We start from the raw sequence: 22,367 nt of genomic DNA on the forward strand, positions 1-22,367 counted from the left end.
ACCGACGACGACGTGAGCACGAGCGGTCCTAAATTTTACACATACATACATAAAACGATCCCAAGCCGTACGATTTTTATATTAACTGAAAAATTTCATTACAAAACATTCATAAATGATTTAAATAAAAAAACAATACAAAACCACCTAAACATTCTAAAAAATACTTTAAATGTATGTACATACATACGTATCTGTCTGAACGTTGTTTTTTAAGTAAAACCCAAAAATATTAGCTTTCTCTCAAAAATTTCCGATCAATAAAATGAAAAACAAATAAAATCAGATATGTTTAGTATTTTTATGGCTTCATAGTATTAATTTAAATAAATAATTTGTAAGATTCGAACCATCGCCCGGCCGGATAGGCTGCTCTCGCCTATCGACTGGGCGACTCCGATTCGATGCGAATTCTTACATCTTTGCGAGCCGAGAACACCACCTTAGAATAAAAAATTAAATAATATCTATAAAGCCATCTCACAAACAAATGTTTTTATTTAAATGAAAATAAAAATTATTCCCGAAAAATGCCAAAAAACTCTATAACGTTTACAACAGTAAAAAATACCTTACAAATAATCAACGTTCCGAGAAACTTTCAATGCGAAATTGCACACAAATATCTAAATCTCTCTTTAATATAAATCATATTATTTATAGAAGAGTCTATCACGGTGCGAAAAAATTAATTTACCGATTGACCATTGCATTTTTTTTGACCTTTTCACCGCATATTTATGTGCGCCGGCCGTTTTTTTTTTATCAAGCGAAATTTACAACGCATTGTATCGGTGAACTGTATATGCCAAGCGAAACTCGTTTATATATTTATGTATTATTACTATTTTTATTTTTTTAATAATATATCTTCTTGTGATATCTATTATCGTAGATCAGGTTAATAAATTGTTACATACAAAATATTTGTATTGCCGTGCGACACGATTTACAAGAATACCAACATTTTTCCGCTTCGTTAAAATCTATAAATTTTCCTTATGCAAATTTTCACAATGAAAAAATAATTCCATACAAAACTACATCAACCTGAAATTTCTGTAATGAATAATTAATTTTTTTCCCAATTTTACATATAATCGATATATAAAAAAAAAAAAACAATTCGCTCACTGATAATAAAATATCGCATACGGATAATGTAAGACTTCGTGTATGTAAATAAATAAATCCTAGAGGAGGGGATGATCTCGGGGCATTTTCGAACGTTGTAGTAACACGTTTCCAAAGATATTCTAATAATTCTCTAGATTTCCACTCGGCTACAAGATATTCAAATCGGACACCATTAATTACCCGAATCTAAATAAATTTGTCAACGTGGTCAGTGTAGCATTGAAGCGGACTCTTATAAATCTGGCCGGCCCGAAATGACTTAATCACACTCGTGTACCCGAACTACCACGTAGGTATATAATACCAATTCGAAACTGTTATTGTACCACAGTTGGGACTATAAATTAGATGGAGGAGTAAAAAAAAAGTCAAAATTGGAAGAATACGAAGTGGAAATTCACAGACGAATCGAGCTTTTACCACTAGTGGCGCTCGTACCAGGTGGCTCAAACGAGTTCCGCTTATGATAGTATGCAGATAGTAACATACCTGAATAGTACTTTTACCATTGATCAATGTGCGAGGAGAGGTACGCGAGATATCTCAGCACGATACGGACTAATTAATTCGTTCGCGTCGAATTTATCATCGTTGATTAATCGATCGGTGAATTAACGCGATTGATTTCCTAATGCATTCACTGAACGAGATAAATTAAACATCTCAGTTTCGGTCATATTCATGATACATATATCTCTTATCTGAATCGTCATCATTTCGCAATTACGTCTTTCAAATATGTTATTCCTGACTATCTTGCACAACTTTCATCTACACATTTCATGGACGTATTTTCCTCAAGTCAAATCTGTAAACTTCCTTAGATATTATACTTATCCCAACACTTTCTACATTCATCTCCCTTCAATCCATTTAGATACATATGTGTGTGTACCGCTCACTATCATTCTGGAATTTTTATTCTCTCCACTATGAAAATCTTCAACTCAATTATACTCCACACATATTGATCTCATTCTCTTTTTTATAAGCTTCCAGTTCAATTATTTTACCGAAAAAAATACATTGTTTGAAGTTTTTCATCCATCCGTATATTTTGTACATACTTGAAAACAATAATGATAACAATACGTAAAAGTATTGCACGGGACGTGCTCGTGATTTCCAACTATGATGGGAGTATCCTCATGTCATTATTAATTCGTACGATCTTATTATTTCGACAAGTTTCTCAAACATTTCTTCAAATATCGATCACTTTCAAACCTACAAATGTCAATACAAGGTGAAAATTTCACCAAAAACACTCCAAGGAGAGAGTTTTTCTAAGGATCGCTACATTTTTTTTCGCATGTGCAAAACTATCAACAAAAAAAATACGTGCCGGATACCACTCTATGTGTGTCTGCACATTTATTACAGTATTTTTATCTGACAAAGGGTGTTACAAAATCTAGCAGGCATATTTTAACTGCATAGGAAACAAATACTGTGTCGATTGAAACTTCATTGGTGATATAAATTTTAATTAAAAAGATAAAATTTACTCTTTTTAGCAGTGCAAATCTAGAGATGCGTCATCGTGAGTTATAAACACAATACAAAAGAATTTCTTCCCAAATTCTATCTTGTTTGCATCCAGCCATGCTTAAAATTCGCCTTTGATATAAACATTATTTACCAACAATGCGATTATTTATAACTACTTCCTGCCTATAATCATCGTATTTTATATAATAAGTATAAACTCAACGAGATTTCGAATTACATGCGACTTGCACAGAGATTTGCGATTCAGCACGCTGCTTCTCGGACATGACGTTTGACGTCGCATCGGAGAGAATGCAGTTGCAGCGGGTACTTGGGAGCCTGCATGCACTCTCGTTGCATTCTCGGGATAAGAGAGAACACCCTCGGAATTGTCCAATTATCGTTGAGCTGTTAATCCGGTGCCGATGCGTGCGGAACGGAGCTCTCTTCACACTTGTCGACAATTCGAAGAGCTTTTCGAGCTTTCGCACGTGGGAACGCCGCGAGCTTTTCGGCCGGATTGCGCGGCAGCTTTATCGGTCCTATCCGCCGTGAGAACGGCCAAATTGAACGGCTCGTGTTGTCTCGATTATTATTATTATTCATTCATATTGTTCGGCGGAAAACATCTCCGGACGAAATGTGTGCTTCGACTATATCAGATCAAAAAGTTATTGTGCAAATTTCAATTTAAAATCTAACGTGTACATATATTGATTCCTTGGGAACACCGTAATCAATAAATCTTATGTAGAAATATAGTGGGTACTTAAAAAAAATTACACAAGCACACAATATAAGGTTACCGAGAAATTCTAGACTCGTACTTATTACTCGAATAAATCAGGCAACGCATACACCGAATTACCTAGTTCTACAGCATGGGCAATTTAATGAAATTTGAGCACAAGTTTGAAAAGCACTGGTAGTCGAGGATGCTATCACGTGTCTTATGGTCGATTCTCGCGTGCCCGGATCCAGAGATCCGTGTACCCGAAGATGGTACACGAGCTGGTCCGTAATTGTGTGAACGCTTCCCGGACAGCGCGTGCTTGCGCGAACAACTCTTCGTACAGTCGACACAATAGAAAATATTCGTAAATTAAATATATATATATGTATATAAAATAAAACACCTATGTATCCGTAGAATATAAGAACGAAAAAAAAGTAAAAATTTACGAGGAATTTTAATGCTCTCGTCTCTCATACGTGAACTATGGTCGAATTTATAAGGTTATAATCGCTCGCTCATATTAAAAATACTATCACGAATATACGGAGAGGCGACCCGCCGAATAAATCACGACCGCCGTAAAAAGGTTGAAATTTTATACGTGGACGGCCATTAGCCGAATTCCTCGAGTTATCGATCACATTCGGTAATTAAAGAAAAAATGTATACACCAAGTCGTGCATACGTGCTCGTCTTCGCTATGACGTAATCCGTATTGAAAGTGCGAATCGAATGTGTGCAATGAGAAATGTTCCATCCTCGAACTTCAAATGGGCGAATCGGTCAATTTCGACTGTTTCGTTAATTAAAATACTACAAACAAGTGTTTCCATACGAAGTACCGTACGTGTGTGGGGTCACTGCGGCACAACAGGTATTCCAATGGCAGATAACAGATGAGCAGGAATCTGGTTGAGCGCCGCGGGGTCTCGAACCCGCTACACTGAACTACGACCCCACATGCGAACCAACATGTCAACCAGATATTATCATGCTAATATACAGGCCAAGTCAAAAATATATTTGAATTGGTAGCTAAGTTTTATAATAACAAATTGACCAGCATTCAAATACCAAAATTTATTTTCAATCTTTACTGCGCTTAAAAGCCCCGCATAATAACTAGTCACCGGAGCCTGAGGGGGCCGTGTATTGTTCAAAGATTGTAAATGCATTGTTAAAGGTTTGCCGAACAATGGATAGCACTGTGACTATCCTACCTCTAATAATAACACTAACCATAGAAGATTTCAAAATATCAATATAAAACTGATTTTCAATAATGAAGTTAAAAAACATTGTGAATTTCTGTATAGGTATGTACTTTTGTATGTATGTACATACATTTAAAATTATAACTTTTAAATGATTATTACTCAAAAACATCTTTTATTTTCGAGTAATGTAATCGAATCAGTAGAGTATCTTTTTAAATAATTAAAAATTTAAAAATAAATAGGGAATACATACATATATGTACATATCTATAAAAAGTACGGGTAGTTAAATCCGAACACATCGAAGAAATACACCATAAATTATATCATTACATGTGGTTAAAATTTGATTCAATCATTATTCAATAGATTACCTGAAAACTAATATTATATAACGGCATTTTCTCGAAAAATCTTGCATCAAAAGATAGCGCCATTTTAATCTCTTTATATGTACATACATAGATCTGTAAATAATCCGGTCGCAAGCCAGTCCGATTATATTTATCGGTTATTGTTTCCCATAAAACCTATCTGTCCGGTTTGATAATATAATTATAATCAGTCAAAAATCAACTTTAAAATTAGCATAAATATAAAAATCGACGAACCGACAGACGAAACACACGGCGCGTTCATATAATTATAATGTACACAAATGCTCACATGCGTAGCACAGACGAAAATTCCTATAGGAATATCGTAAACACAGATGTGTAATAAATTTACAAACATTTTTCTATAATAATAACCCATAAAACACGACGACAGTCACAACATTGTCGCGATGGCATTACTTCACACCCGGTTTGACCGGTGGCAAATAACTATCGTATTATTCAAAATTATTGTACCAGTCGCTCGAATACTACCACGCGCGTGCTTGTATGAATTTACGTACACATATACATAATACATATGATATGTCTATGGAAAATGATTCGAGAGAGATATCTCCAATCAAAGTCCTAGATGTGTTTCGTCATTGTACTCGGGGGCACACAAGTCGGTCATCATTTCAATTGGGAAAATCCGTCTGCGTCGCATTCGTCAAGTGTACATCCGGTATCTGAACGTTGTGCACGAGTGAATGTGCGTGCAACGCGTTATCATTAAGATTTGTATTCACAGAGTGAGTCTAGACACCGGATAATTGAGGCCGTTAACGACAATGCACTTGCACACTGCAATTGTTGACGCCGCTGATTGCTCACGTCACTTTTGCTGAAATGACTACCGTCATGTAAGTGTGACGTTAAATCTTAACTGCGACTATCCAACGCTTCCGCAACACATGATTTTTACTGGGATTAAACATTTACATAAAAATAAATTATGGTATATATTTTGTCATATTCTTGTACACTTGATACCATGTAACAATTCATTTGTAACATGTTCACGAGCATCGCCATCATCATTTACAGCCACACACCATCCACTATTGAACAAAGGTCTCTTCAAGACGCTTCCATTCGTCTATTTTTTGCGCAATTCTCATCCACGGATTTTTCTAATATTGTCCACCCATCTTCCTTGCGGCCTTCTTTTCATCCTTTTACATTATCTCTGGTACCATTCGAGCACTTCCTTTATCCATTCTTCTAGCTACGCGATCCGCACATTGCAATCTCAATCTCTTTACTCTCTCCACTACATCTACTACCCTTATCACATTTATCACCCACGTACCTATTCCGTGTCCTATCTCTCATCGTTATGCCAAGTATACAGCGTTCCACACTTCTTTGAGTGCATTGGACTTTGTGTAAAGTTTTGGCATTAAATTTTAAAGTTTACATCCATTCGTCATCACCGTTGATCGAAGATGTGTTTTTTTTTCAGTGTCTTTTTTATTAAAAAAAAAAACAGTGTTCATTCGCCCAAATGCAATCCATTCTTATGTATTTCATATATCTATTTATTTCCTATTTTTTTCTACCGGACATGTCTCTGATTTGCCATAAATATAAAATAAAAAAATACTGGCTTCTTCAACTAAACATATAAATATGTACATACATATACTCGTAAAATACTCAGTTTGATAAGGTTAAGTATATGTATTACAGTGGCTTTAATTGGCTTTACTGCACTATTTATAGTATTTTTTTAAACGAAGTTGATAGAACAATGATCTAAAGATCATCATCCGTGACAAAAATATATCAAAGAATTGTGTAGTAGGATAATATACATATTTTACCAAGTATACAAATATGGCAATTACTTACGTCACTCTTCCATTGATTGCTTCATAGCAATGGCTCAAATCGTTAAAACTAAATGATTCGCCATTCAATGGGTTACGAGATCGATAGCACCCGCGAGGGCCTTAATAGCCAATATAAATAGCCATTTATTTCTAAAAAGGGATCCCGCATTCACAAAACCCTAAAAAATAATACGAGAAAATAATAAAGCGAACTCGATCGCGCGAGACAGGCGTTGATGAGGAGACTCCGACTCAATCAAGCCGTCGTTGAACAGTCGAAATAATAATAATATATACATATATGTATATACACACGCATACTACATATATATATATATATATATATATATATATATATATATATATATATATATATATATATATGTATATATATTACACACGGACATACAGACGGACACAAAAACTTAGGATCCCTTTTTGACGAACGCCATTATGCGGGACCGGTGAGCGCGCGCGCATAAATCATCCGGCCGTGATTGATAGCCGTAGATTTTTCACCTGGACAGAATCTGTCGAAACGATACCCGTAGACCTTTCAAATTGTGTTTTATTCATCTGGCGGACGCCTCCGAAGACCTCTGCGCCGCGACCCACAGATTGACGCGCGTTTGAAAAATGAACAGGTCGCGTCTCATCCGAGGCTCCCCACGCCGCGCAAACCGATACAAAACCTTCGATTTAGCATATTGTCAATCTGTATAAATTACAATATGTATAAGTTAGACTCGTCAATACGACAAATTATGTAGAGAAGATATTTGCGAGCTAAAAATAAAAATTTTATTTGCGAGTACAACGCTTTAACGAGCGCTCTGATATGTGTATGTGAAATGTATGTAATTCAAATTTTCCACTCCGGTTCACACCCCGCTCAACTCACTAACGTAATTATTTGAAAAAAAAGTATGAATATACCAACAATTAACCTTTTAACTGCGGCCAACTCGTTGTTCCGGCCCGTATCCACCGACTATAACGTATCAAATCAATTCTGATTTCATTTCTAAATCGTTTCGTTGATCTCATATATTACATGCATACATAAAAGGGTCATATTTTTCTCAGGTGGCACACTCCCGATGTTAAACTGTTACACAATATCCCTTTCATAAGTAATCCTATCGCATCAAACACCATCTCTTTATTTGCTTTTCTTCAACCCATTCTCCCATTTTTTTGTCGGTTTCAATCCCGACGCTTCCTAACCTCTTCTCATCTCGCGCGCAGTTCAAAGGCGATTACGGATGGTAGGTATAGCGTTACCTAACCCGACGCAAAAAATCATCAGATATAATAAATAAATAAAAAAAACGGTAACAAAACTCACAATTAGGCTTTGAAAGAGGGATGACTGCCACACAGTAAGGGTTATCGGCGCAAAGGTTACATATACCCACCGTTCTTAACCCTAGAACTACCTGCGCTGACCCGACGTCGTATGTGCAAACACTGAATGGGAGTGCAGTTTGCTCGACAATAGAATAACACAAAGCAATGAATACTTAGGGCAGTATTAAAAAGATCAACAATAGAGAAAAAGGGGGTATATTGTGTTAAATAACAAAAAAAAATGAATCGTGACTATAAACTTCACATACATATATATTTTAAATTTCATACTATAAAAGCAGCATCTAGAAAAGATTCCAAATAAGTATATTATATAAAAAGTATATTTTCTACGAGAAAATAATTAAATTTTAAAATGTTATACAATCTTTCGTTTTTTTTTTTATATTTTCCCATGGTACCATTAATGGTTGTCCCTAAGCAATACCTATGGTATTAAACTTGTACATACATATATAAATGTATAGATTATAAATTTGAAATCGTGTTCAAATAGTGGTGACAAATAGAAAGTAGGATGGTTTTGCCGATTTGGTGAGGAGCCATTTCAACAATGAAATCAGATAAATTTGCCAAACTCTGATAGGGAACGATTGACTTGGAGTTACAAGTATCCAATTCTGACCGGGAGTACTACAGAAATACTTCCGAATAAATTCCTTTCAATCGAGGTCCACTAGTGGCTTGAACTCGGGAACCTCTAGGTGATTAGCATTAACGCCACAACCGAGCTATACTGCTAGCTTATTATACAACATATATACTGCATATTTTATATATGTACATACATACACAAGTTGATAGAACTTGACAATTTAACCGTGACATTGTCCTAATAAAAAGTTTTATATTGTGTATGTCTCTATATTTTTTTCTTATATGTATATTTTAATCACTTTTACTTGACCTCAGTAACCATGACAAAATACGAAAAAAATTAAACAGCTGCAATCAATCATTACATAGTTTTACCCTAAAACCACTACATAATTGCAAAAATATACCCACATTCACTTCATTAAACCATTGTAGAAAACTGTTAATACTTTTAGGAAATCGACTCCATTTCATACCTATAAATTTTATAGCCAATTTCTATAAAGTAAATCGTAACAGCAAAACCACAGGAAGCAAAAGGTGACATTTCAAAACCCGACACCGACAATTACAAACATTAATAATATAATACTTTAATTTACGTTCATTTTTACGCAGCTGCGCGTTGAGATTGGTTTGCATCTAAATTGCGATTTTAAAATTCGCGCGGTCGTACATTCATAAATACGCTGCATTAAAACAGGTGCACGTCCGAATGCAGATTATTGTCCATTCTCACGGCACTGCTAACGCAATAAGTTAGATGTTAAATTGCATTAGGAAACACACAGCGGTGGCTGTGTCTAGCGTCTGGTCTAAGAGCGCGGACAAAAGGTGCAACGAATGCACCTGCAACCGATGCGATTGTATGAAAACTGGCTCTCGCGTATTGCTAAATCTCATGCATGTCAGATTCGATCGCGTCAAACACCGGTTAACACAACACACGTACATTATTCACACTTGCAACCTATCAACAACAACGTATTGAATCTCTTTAATCCAATGAGAATTAGTGCAAACCATTTTTTCCATACACCCACATCTTATGCAGTTTTTAACGCGCTTCATGAGAGTACGTCTTAAAAAAGTTTATCCATTCATAGTATGTAAGTATTACATATGTATTTAATACATTGCATGGAACAAAAATGATGATACTAATTAGCCTAGTAACTTACAAGCAGTTGCAGGATTACAAAAATGACCGTAATACACTATACCATTGTTAATTCTAATGATGTTCATAAAACAAACGCACAATTTAATGTTGCTTTATACGACAGCAAATCTGGTATTTTCATTTTCAAATAGTAGACGAACATAACTGCCAAAGAATTAAATAATTTTCCAACTTACGAACGTGGTACATCTTCAAAATGTCATCCTCGCCGTTTTGTAAGTATTATACATACATACATACATACTCGTACATACACGAGTACACCTTGTACCGTAGCACGTAGTTGCTTCGATTGTTTTCTCACACACCTCGAGCAATCACATACACACTCGTACCGATAATTTTCGATGATGGAGCACATAAATGAGCGTGTATAATTCGCCTGTTCGTGAACGAGAACATCTCATGACACACGGTCGGAAGCAGCATGGGGGAGCAGAGGCCGAGAGAGCAAACGCGTTTAAAACATCGACTTACCGACCGTTCAACCACGGCGATGATGAGGAATGGGTTGAGGAAACCGCGCGATGATGATGGTGGACAGGTGAGCTGGTCGAGCTGTCAAGCTGTCATACGCGATCGTGTCTTATGGACCAAGTTTGGCGAAACCGAACACGCGTAATTGGCACGTTGGCGCTGCGCTTCGGATCGAGCTAAACACATCAATTTCGCTAAGTGAATATTTATTATGATAATGAGCATTATTTTATCATAATGCGTCAATTAAAAACACACCGAGCCAGTGCGAAAGCAATTAACTCCAAGCGTGTCATTAACGCTCGCCGATTTTTATTTTCGTTTATTTATTTCAATTGAGAACTAGCATCGGAAACGTTGACATTTACCGGGTGGAGATTTATCGTGTTTTTTAAAACAGTTTTGCAATAAATAATTTGATAAATCTCAACAATTAAAAAATGTATTTATAAGTAAATACGGTGACCTTTCACGATACCGAGTTACCGAACGATCTATCACAATACTCAGCGATGCAATAATATAACGTGTAGTAATAACATCGAATTCGAAATGCGAAATCGAAAAATAGACATTGTCAATAAGTTTACTGTACAAGTATCGATCATAGTCGTTTAGAAAAGTTTTCCAAGAGAGAAAAAAATCGTTATTTATTCTCACGGAACTTTGGTTGTTCGCTTGTTGGAACTGGTCGGCCGAAAATAATGAGCGGACAAAAGAGAAATCCTCACTTTGTGTCCGGGCGCGAAAAGGGAAAAAAATAAATAATGATAAATATTGCAAAACCCCTCTTTGCGAAAAGGGGAGCGGATTGTGTTTATGCAAAAGAGTCCGGTAATTATTTATTTTGACCATAAGGTGACCATTGTCCGGTTCGAGGCGTAGTCTAGGTCAAAAGAAGGCACTGAAAATTCCTACGGTCACAAAGTTCCTAAAATTGTATCATTGAAGACATACTTGCATAGAATATTTATTTTGTATTACAATAGACAATAATTTCATGTGCACAAAAAAAATTCACTGTTAGCATGAAATACATGCGAAAGAAACATAATATTAATATTCAATTGTAATTAAAATAATATCTAATCTAAAATTCTATGTAATTTAAGAAAGAATTAACTGTGTGATTGTTATATATTACGCAGAAAAATTGTATATTATTATTATCATACTTATTTTGCGTTTCGACTTTCATTTGCATACTTGTAAATTTTCCTTACAGTTTTCACATAAATCAAAATTATCAGAACATTTCCTACAGGCCTCGTTAAAATTTGGTATACATAATGAAATAATAGCGCCAAATTAAATTAATTATGCACGATATCGCATTATAATATAATTAAACAAAACCACATACATACATACGAACCGGCCGAGGATTCGCATTGCGAATCGATTACATTCTAGATATTTCGCACCGATAGCCACGATTTAGTATACTATCGTGATTCATCGCACAGATAAAATAAAGGGAATCATAATTATGATAATAATGAATCATAATAATAGCAATAATACCAGATTGTTTAATGATCGCTCTCGGACCGGCCCGTAACGGCTATAAAGCATGGGAAATAATTCGGGGTATCCTCGACGAGGAAGAAAAAAAGTGGGCAATTAATCACTTTCATTATTCTTTTCGGGGCATAATATTGTAATAAAAAATATCGAATATATTCAGGTAGTTTCGCAGTGGACATCGCCATTGTCATGTGCATTATTTTGGCCAAAACATTAATTACGAAAAAAAACTGGCGATGCGACAAAGGGGGTTAAAGGGGATGAAGGCGATTCAGCATGGTCAGCTGAAGACATACCAAAGTCGAACACAAAGAAAAGAAGACAATGAAAGGACTTTGTCGTAAAAATAGGAAGGGCTTGTTTACTTATAAGCCAGCAACCCTTTCGGGAAGGGGGCAAGACCCTTTGTGCCACAAGAGGTACACAGTGTGAATCGTCCCAGGTCAGATATTGTTATATAAGCTAATTAAGTTTCCACACATTTTGTCACGGCATTCAACCGAAAGTTGAATCCTTTTCGCAAAGGGAATTTGCATTTTTTTTTCGACGACTCAAAGGGCCGTGCTTAATCCTTATGGAATTTTGAACGACAATAACTGTCGTCCATGACTGGTATACTTGCTCAAGTGACCAGTTCCTAGCTTTCTTTTATATCTCATGGTGGAAAACTTTATAAAAGTATACATATGTATATCAAATGTACAGTCAATGAATTTCCGGTCTGGTCAAATAGTACTGTCATACCATTATAATAAAGGTAAATATTAATTATAAATATTCAGTCACTTGGGAAATTGTGTTTAATTTTAAAGCTTCCCATGGAAAATCACATGCGGTACAGATTTAAATTTTCCTTAAATTAAAAAAATAATATTGAAGATGAGTTTCGTATATAGGTATGTATGTATGTACTTAGGTACTGCTTCATGCTTGCATTTATTGAATCTGAATTTTCGAATTAAGCTTACAGTCCCGTTTGTCCCAGTCCGTTAGCCAGTAAGGAGGTTAAGCGAAATCGTTGCACAATGGTTTGGTCTTGAAGAGGGGACCTTCCCGGTTGGCAAAAAGCTGTTTATCCGACCGGGCCATTGTCTAACCACCATCAATCATCGATTCTTTTGTGTTAAATATCTTAATGCCAACTAAATACGTGTCCGCGATAGCCGCACAGTACTTCTGCGCTGTCCCCCCCTATTGTACACAGTTCTTTTTACACGAAGAAGAAACGCCGACATACGAATGGTTATTTTATTTGAAAATCTCATTAGACAAAATAAAACCGGTTAATATTCTTGCATCCTCAAAGTGAACAATACCGCGGAAAAAAGCGTGTAAAATTTGTGCAGTTGCGCAAAAAGTGTGAAACGCTATTTTGTTCTACGTCAAGATCGCACCAATCCAACTTAACACCGCACCACCATACTCAATTTAATAACAAACGAGTACACCGAAAATTTCCAAATAATTTCCGTAAAGACTCGAACATACACTATATCAATGTCGATAAATTCAAAGGCGAAACGAATTAATTTTTAATACAAATCGTACGAGGCAAAGACGGCACATACACAATCCAACAGGTCGGAAAGGGAAGCCCATCCTAAAGCGACAATATGATAAATGGACCGATCGCTTATATTTAGCCGGTGTGGCCTCCTCTCTTCGGTACTCTCGATGATGCCACATGTGGTACAGTGAAGAATACCATCAGAAAACACCACCACCACCGGTGAGAGATGAGGCCGCGGGCCGTTCACATCGCGTGACCTGTCCCCGTATAGCGCGCCCCTCGCAACACGAACCCAAGAACGGTTCCGATAACTAATTTGTCCGAACCCCGTGTGCACACACACACACACACACACACACATATATTTGAATACAATTCGGAACAAATATACACTCGAGAGTGTCTGTGAGGGACACCTTAGGTGTTCTCGTGGTCCTCTGCCCACGTCCATTGTAGCTGTGGAAGCGATCGTTTTGATTGAATTTATATTGGCTCGTTCGCATACGATTAACGCTAACAAATCTCTACACGCTTTCAATTAAGAGCGAGGCGTTATCGATGTCGCTCTGACATGTTATACCCTCACATAAAAATTGTATATGTACATTTTATTTATAAATAAATATGTATGTTCGCGCATAAATAATATACGGTAGTCAAACGGCCATACGTTCATACCTATATGCATAAGTACATACATATATACCTACATACATACATATATAGGAAATATCTGACTTTTGTTTCGTATAACATATCTATGAATGACGTATGGATGTGAAACTTGGACATTGAACGCCAAGATGCTACATAATGTGCAATGCAAAGAAGTATGAAACGCTGTATACTGTAAGCGGAATACATATGTTAAGGGTAGTGGATATAGTGGATAGAGTGAAGAGATTGAAATGACAATGGGCGGGCTACGGGGCTAGAAGACCGGACGAAAAGTGGATAAATAAGTGATAGAAGGGTACCCGAGAGAGTGCGAAAGGGCAAAAGGAAGTCCGTAGGGAAGATGGGTAGACAAAATTATAAAAATCTGTGTGATGGACGAGAGTTGCGCAAAACAGAGACAAATGAAAGCGTCTTAGAGAGGCATTTATCCAGCAGTGGATGGTGAATGGCTGTAGATGATGATTATGGTGATGATATTAACTAAAATAATCTTACAAACATTTTCATTTTCACGAAACCTTAATACCATATTCGAATGAAAGGAACGCACAAAGTTATGAGTGATTTAAGAAAAATACATTTATTAGCTTAGCTTATTGACAATATACAAAGAATTTTTATTCATTCTCCATTTCTTTATTCCTCAAATTTCTTTGTTCCTTTAATGTCCGTTTCTTGATTCCTTAAAAATACATTTACCATGTCTCAAAGTTTTCCATTCCATATCATCATCGTCATCATCATTTACAGCCATTCGCCATCCACTGTTGGATGAAGCCTGTCCAACATGCTTCCATTCATCTCTGTTTTAAACATTTTTTCTAATTTCATCCACCCATCTTCCTATTACACTTTTACATTGTCCATTCTTCAAAATATATGACCCGCCAACTGTATTTCAATCTTTTCACTATCTCCACTATATCAACTACCCTTTTCATACTTCTCACCCATGTATTCCGTTTTATATCTCTCTTCGTTCATACAACGTTCCACAATTCTATGAGAGCGTTGGACTAATTCTACATAAACGACGTATGTACATAATTAGCACAAATTTGCGGCTATCAAAAGTTCAACAATACAACTTATTTAATTATTAAATGTGACTATAAAATATTGACTTTGAATATGGAACATCTAAAAATTTGAATACAAAATTATTTTAATATGCAATAAAGTTAGCTTTAAATAAATCAAAAAAATCTGAAACTCTAAATATATTACATAGCATTCCTTCATAGCAATATAAAAGCGTAATTTTACCATGACAAAACTTATGCGCTATCCGATGTTTGCGGTGCTAATTGACAACGCCTTCGCAAATACCCAATAATAGCGGGTGTACCGTTGCTGTATACAGCGATTGGAAGTGCATACTTATTAATAAGCCGATATACACCGTGGGAAATGCAATTTCGAAAACGAAAAAGCACACAAACAATGCGGTGAGCCGTCAATCCGACGTGTTGTTCTCGCTCGTGTCTCGGTATCTATGTAAAATAACCCATACACTAACTTATATGACGCATTAACAGTCACGGTGATTATGCTATTTTGCAGAGGTATGACAGACGAACATTTGAGAGTCTGCTATATACATATAATACGTTCTTCATATGTATACCCAACTAAATACAAGCTTAAAGTTACATTAATGTATTGATATAAAATGTTCGATTCGATCGATGCAACTCGATGAAAGACACACAAAGAGATTGTCGTGCGATTGTAATACAACTTTTTTTTCATACTATTCAAATTCAAGATTCGATACATCAGATTTGAAAGATTGCATCGCGCGTGCGATTAATGCGCTTGCAAGCCGTCATTCGGCATGCAACGGGTTTCGTTGCATACAATTGCATCTGCAATTGCAACCGCGAGACCGATGTACCAATCTTCCACGAGTGGCTCTCTCTCTCTCTCTCGTCGCCGTCGGTCTGCACAAAGCAAATAGCGCAAGTAACGCCACTTGAACTCGTACAATATCAACTTCTAGCACTGAAAGATGATCGCCTATCAAGGATAGATTGATGGAATGTTTACGGTAAGCGCAAATCATCAACTGGCATGCAAATTAATCACTTCTGTGATGAACATCTCCGCTGTAATATTGCGGACTAATCGCCGCATCATAAATGACCGACGATGTCATATACATAAAAAAAACTTTGAGGCTGAATATGGGTCAATCATGCAATATTTATAATTACACAATTCGATCACACATATGTACATACAATTACGAGTTTAATTAAATAGCGAATAATGTATAAAAATAATCGAAATTATAATACGTCCTTTATATCAGTTTATAATTAATGCAAAATGTAATCAATATCTATACTTGATTGATTTACCATTGAATTGTCATGTAGTCAAATTAACGCCCGTTACAATAATAAGTTAAATACTTCAAACAGAATTATGCAAAGGTTATATATTTACGTATTTATGTTACAGTTGAAGTGTATTTTCCAGTTGTGATATATTTCAACTAGTTGGAATATAACCTGGTAAAAACTACCGTTATATATAGTTGAAGTATATTTTCAGTTGAAATATGTTTCGACTATTTGCTCAAAATATATTACAACTGACAATATACTTCAACGATGAGCTGGTACCGGGTTAGATAGAAAGGTAAGGTTTTCGTGAAAACGTCTCTCAACTAGTGGTTAATTGAGTTGGAGAGTCACATATTTAATATGAACACATTCTTGTTCGTAAATAAAGTATCATCTCATTATCATAATTATAAATTCTAAATTCATCAGAACTTTGAAAGCTCAACTGTCACAGAAATAATATTGTAACATAACTGGCGCACGTTATTGAAAGTGTATTTGCGCTTATAGAATTATAATTTACTAGTTGATATGTATTCGAATATGAATAACCTAAAATGCCATTTGGAATATATTAACTGAAAATAGACTTTGACTGTGAAATGTATGTATAATATAAAACATATATGTAGGTACATTCTTGGATTCATCAATCAACTAATTAACCTCCACATGGTAGATTTGGCGAAATCGATCGGATGAAAATCGTCAATTCTGATTTAAAATTCATGTTAAAATTGTAAAATTGGATTTTATAGTCAAAGGAATCATCTTGTTAATTTAAAAACTTTCATATCACACGTACAGGTTTTGTCGGAACGGTTCGGAAGTGGCGCCCAGAATCCACACCACTTTCGCAATGAGCTATTGTTGCACGCGCATTTTCGACACGATAGACACATTCTTCGCGTTTTCGAAAGCCGTTTATTTACAATCGGCTTCAACAACGACCACCTCAGCTGTGGCTCTTATGGCTAACGGTTCCACCGTTTTGAGTGTGCGTTTACCTGTTGAGTAGAACCATAAACACGAGCGGCCAAGTGTGCGCGAACTGGACACGCGCGCGACGCCAACCTTTGGCCTCCGATACCTCGACGATCTGTCGACTATCGCCGAAATCAAATATGCGAAAGAAATCTCAAAGGCATCAGCCTCACTTACAATAAAACCGTTTGTTTATTTTTGCTCTCCGTATGGGAGTAAGTCGACGTTGAATCCGTTGCTGACTCATCCATCGCACAGGTAAACGTTGCATTAATTTGTGTGATATATGACGCGAAGGAGTCAATAGAATGATTCAATGCTTTATAAATAAATAAATAACCGGCGGCTAGTAAGCGAGTATTACGTGTATATATTAATAGTTATTCCGTATCGAATGTGATTATATTAGAACCGGATCGGATGTTGTAAATGTGAGCCGTTTAACGGCACGCTATTAACGTAATATTATATTTTTTTCGATTAAAAACATGCAAATGCCACTGTACGAATAACTTGTCAGTATTAACAGTAGTTCTGATAAAAAACTAAGAAAAACCTTGTGAATAAGGTTCATGTTTCCAAACGGCGTGTTTTTCTTATATTAAATACGAGAGAATTTTAATTGGCACAGTGATTTTGAGATCATTAGTGTGCAATACCTGTAGTAAAATCCAATCCAATTTTCATTGCAAATCACGGTTGTTTCAAATTTTACCATACGTAAAATCGTCCTTGTTTTGATTTGATCGGTGCAACTTTTTTGAAGAAATCTCATAAAAAGGGGAAAAGTCCCAAGCGCTTACACCACACGCTTAGTCCCATTGTCAGAGGGAACAAAATGCATTTTCACACATCAGCTGCATTATGCACACAATGCAGATTCGGTGCATTGTTCCTAAACGATAATTACATACAAACGCGTTAACGTAACAACAAAACGACCGGTCGACTTCTCGTTAGCGAATCGAAAACATTCCCAAGACGAGCCTACCTATTATCGCAAAAAAATCGAAATAAATTACCATATTGAAGCATCGAAGCAGTCGTTAAAATTTGAGAAGCTTTGTAGTAAACAATATTTAACTTGCGATTCCGTTATAATGACGTCTATCGATTTTTTTTCCTTTCGCATTCGACTGGTGGATCTTTGATGACTTCATACGTGGAGAATGCTCATTCCGACCAACGAAAATATTAATATTTATTATAATATGGTGAAGTTGTCGACTTTATGTGCATTAATTAATACGAGCGAAATTTACGACGAATCATTAAAAAAACGCACAGTAAAAAAAAAGAGAATAATCGAAACGAAAGTGATCATGAGTAAATGTCACATGGATATATTTAAATTAAATTATAATATGTTAAAATAACGAAGTTTCTTTTTCAGGAGAAAATTCACGAAAATTTTCACTCTCTTAACAATGCCTTTAAAAATCAATAACAATAAAATATAATTAATTCTGTATTAGAAAATGCTACCGCATATTTTGAATACGATAGCTGTGTACATTCACATACGAAATATTTATTTAATATTTTCCATTCACTAAAAATGACTATTAAACCAAAAACAAATAATTTATGTACGAATATACCAAACAATATAATGAAATATTATTTTCAGAGCATTAATATTCCAAATAACAGAATCGATGTCAACCCTTCCCATTGACTTTTCAAATACCCAACGCTACTTTTTAGTGCTATTAATTTCAGTAGATGCACTAATGATATCTTACATGGACCAAAGGCCATTATAACTGTGAACCGTGCTTCGTTTTATTAAATTTCTTGCCTTTTATAATTAGTGTTTGACCATCAATCTTGTAGCATCATTAGCGCGGATTGACGGACAGACGCACACTCACACGAAATTCGTATAGCACGCACGTTTACCGATAAAAGGATCGTGTAATCAAATAATTTATGGCGTTATCAATCACGGCAAGTTTGAATATAACAATAATAATAATACACAAATGTGTGTGTGTGCCCATGTCTATTAGATGGAATGATGCGTGTGTAATTTATAAAAACGCCGTACGTAATGTGTTAAGAGAGCGAGCGCCACACCTCTACGATCGTACGTAGTAACACTTTAATGCCCGGTAACTCTAATTTAACGCGCTTTATTTTGACATTTATTTCACGGAAAATTATTTTAAAGCACCACTGTCTGTAAAGCTTTTTGTTATGTTAAAGTGATATGAATTTTATTCATATTTTTGTATATCGATTTTCGGCTATGTCGTACATATCGTACAATACGTTGTATTTTTCATAAAGATTTTTTTTTTAAATATAATAAATATTAAACTGACCTTCTCTCCTCATCCCCATTTTCAGGCACTTCTTAAGCCTACAGTACTGGCACTGGTTTCGGTGGTGTTGATCAATCGGGCAATTTCTGTTACCTCTACACGAATAGGTCAGATTTCGCCGGACGGATCGTTTGAAAAACGACTTACAACCTGTGAAGCAAACAAATTATCCTATATAATAAACAGATAGATAAATCAAAAAACTACAAAACACGTATCTAGGCACAGTATCAATCAATCTCGAACATACATACAGTAGGTATTATATGTATATACAATGGACGAAGAAAAATCGTATAAGCAAAGCATCCCTATCACCTATGTAGTACCACCCCCACCGCGACTCGTGACACCTATGTAGCCCGTTCGCAGCCTCTATGCTGGTACAAACATTGAAAATAGAATATCATAAGCGACTCACACGTTGGTCATAACAAATGACAGCCGTCTCGCGTTATTTATCGCCATCGATACGCGCAATGGAGCCGACACACACGGTGTTAAAAAGTGTCGGAGAGTCAATCAGGCAGCAGCCTCACCGACGGACAACAAAGGCGGACGGATCGCAAGCAATTAGGAAGAGTAAAAGTCGACAGGGCCGAATCGAGAAGGTTACTAATGGTCGGACGCACCAGGGCATCGGCGGTGATAAATGACATTCAAATATTTCAAGCGCGACTTTCAGTCATCCCAACATATCGACTATTAAAATTGCACGTACAGAAATTTAAGGTTGAAGCCTTAAGATCCAGATCAGAGGAAAACCGCAACCACCCCAACTTCACCCTACCTGTTTCAGTACGTATCACGAAAACAAATCCACGGACTTTTGGCCCAGCCGCTATATTTGTTTGTGGCCGTTATGTCATTGTATCTATTGGCGTATAGATCAATGATCAGCAAGATTTTTTTTATCGTGAACGTATTTAGTCGTTTGATCTAATGAAAAACATGCTATGATTTTTTCAAAAAGTATATACATACATACATCCGCTCAAAGTCTAAAATCTTAAATTAATCCTCAATTCGAAAAATCCCAGATAAGCTATTGTATCGTTTACCAACATCCTACAACTCGTATAAATAATAACTGAGATACTTTCCACCGCACGGTCACCCCAGCGATTCTATCCTGCGACGATCATTTCCATAGATTGACCATAAGTCTTCCGCACAAGAATGATCGTATTCGGGCGATGGATCGTCCATCACCTGTCGAGGGTTTGCCCGCTTCCCAATCCAACGTATGGACACGCTAATATCGCTCGACACATACTAATTACATTTCGTAAGATCGATTTTATTTATAAAATCAATAAATCATGCCAAAGTAATTTTTGCATACAATGCGCAAATGCAATATTCAATGTCTGATTACGATATATGAAGTTCCCTTTCTTTGCCCACTTAACGTGGTAGAATAATAGCTATCACTATGCAGTACAATAAAAAACAATAAATAAACGCATACTGCTAATTTTCTTGTCAAGATAAGGAGGTAAAAAATTACGTCTTTATATTTATGTAATTAAATTATTCACACTTCGTACGCGTCGGTCGTATCATACGCTTAATTTTCACATTAAAATATTGTCCAAGAAATAATCACAAAAGCTAGGAGATAAATATTTTTAATTGACCATCGCGGGCCATCTTGGCGAGCGCGCGCGCTTTAAAAATGCGTTGTTTTCATAATTTAGTACACAATTAAAATACATATACTAGTTTTCTATTCCCGATGATAGTGTATCTTTAACGTGGGATAATTTATATTTATATATAAAAAAAATAAAATTAAAAATTAAAAACAAAGCTCAACACGTAAATTTTACGACGGACTTACAAATTTAATGACCTCCCACAGAGAGCTCTTAAGTAGATAGTAACATAATTTTTTCGAACAGTAAAATTTACAAGAAACAAATAATCAATAAAATTTGCGTCTTTACAATAGTAATAATGGTATAATTATTTTTTTTTCTTAATAATAATGGTGCAATAAAAATAAAAGCGATCCAATACACCGACACCGCACCGCACCGGTTTGAACTAATCAGCAGTAAATCACCTCGTAGCACGCATGCAATGTTTTTTGCATCAATCCCAATTATTTTAAACGAATTTTTTTTTCAAAATTTAGATTATATTTATATAAATAAATAAATACGAGCTGTCGTTAAAAGAGAAAACCGTTGTGTTTCGCGTTTCGCGGCCAGCGTACCGAGAGCGTTAATTTTAATATGTGGCCAGCACGCAACTTACGGCCCGGTCGTATAATGAGCGGGTAGCCCTTGTAGTCCATCAGGCATGGACCCCGCATTAATTGGTCACAGTGCTCTGATCTCAAGGTCCCGTAAGGGTTATGCGAGTGTGAACCGCACAGACAATTTAAACCCTTTCGTAACCGTGCATACAATATTCACCTCAAAATGTCAAAATGAAAGAGCTATCGAATAAAATAACACTTTAATTCGCACATTTTATTACGGTATTGTTTCAATTTAGCACACTCATAAAACGAATGATTTACACAGAAGTAAAAATGAATTTGCCACGGAATTTTGTA

At 35.9% G+C, this 22,367-nt stretch overlaps 1 protein-coding gene across 2 annotated transcripts in view; it reads right to left on the reverse strand.

Annotated features, from left to right (window-relative positions):
- svp (COUP transcription factor 2) overlaps positions 1 to 22,367 on the reverse strand; it is a 110,848-nt gene that overhangs the window by 70,261 nt on the left and 18,220 nt on the right. For both annotated transcript variants that reach the window (XM_077428973.1, XM_077428972.1), the window contains exon 2: positions 19,802 to 19,951. In XM_077428973.1, coding sequence (XP_077285099.1) covers positions 19,802 to 19,951 — 150 coding nt within the window. The remainder of the gene's footprint in view (positions 1 to 19,801; positions 19,952 to 22,367) is intronic.

Source organism: Arctopsyche grandis, chromosome 4, assembly GCF_051622035.1.
Source record: "Arctopsyche grandis isolate Sample6627 chromosome 4, ASM5162203v2, whole genome shotgun sequence".
NCBI lineage: Eukaryota > Metazoa > Arthropoda > Insecta > Trichoptera > Hydropsychidae > Arctopsyche > Arctopsyche grandis.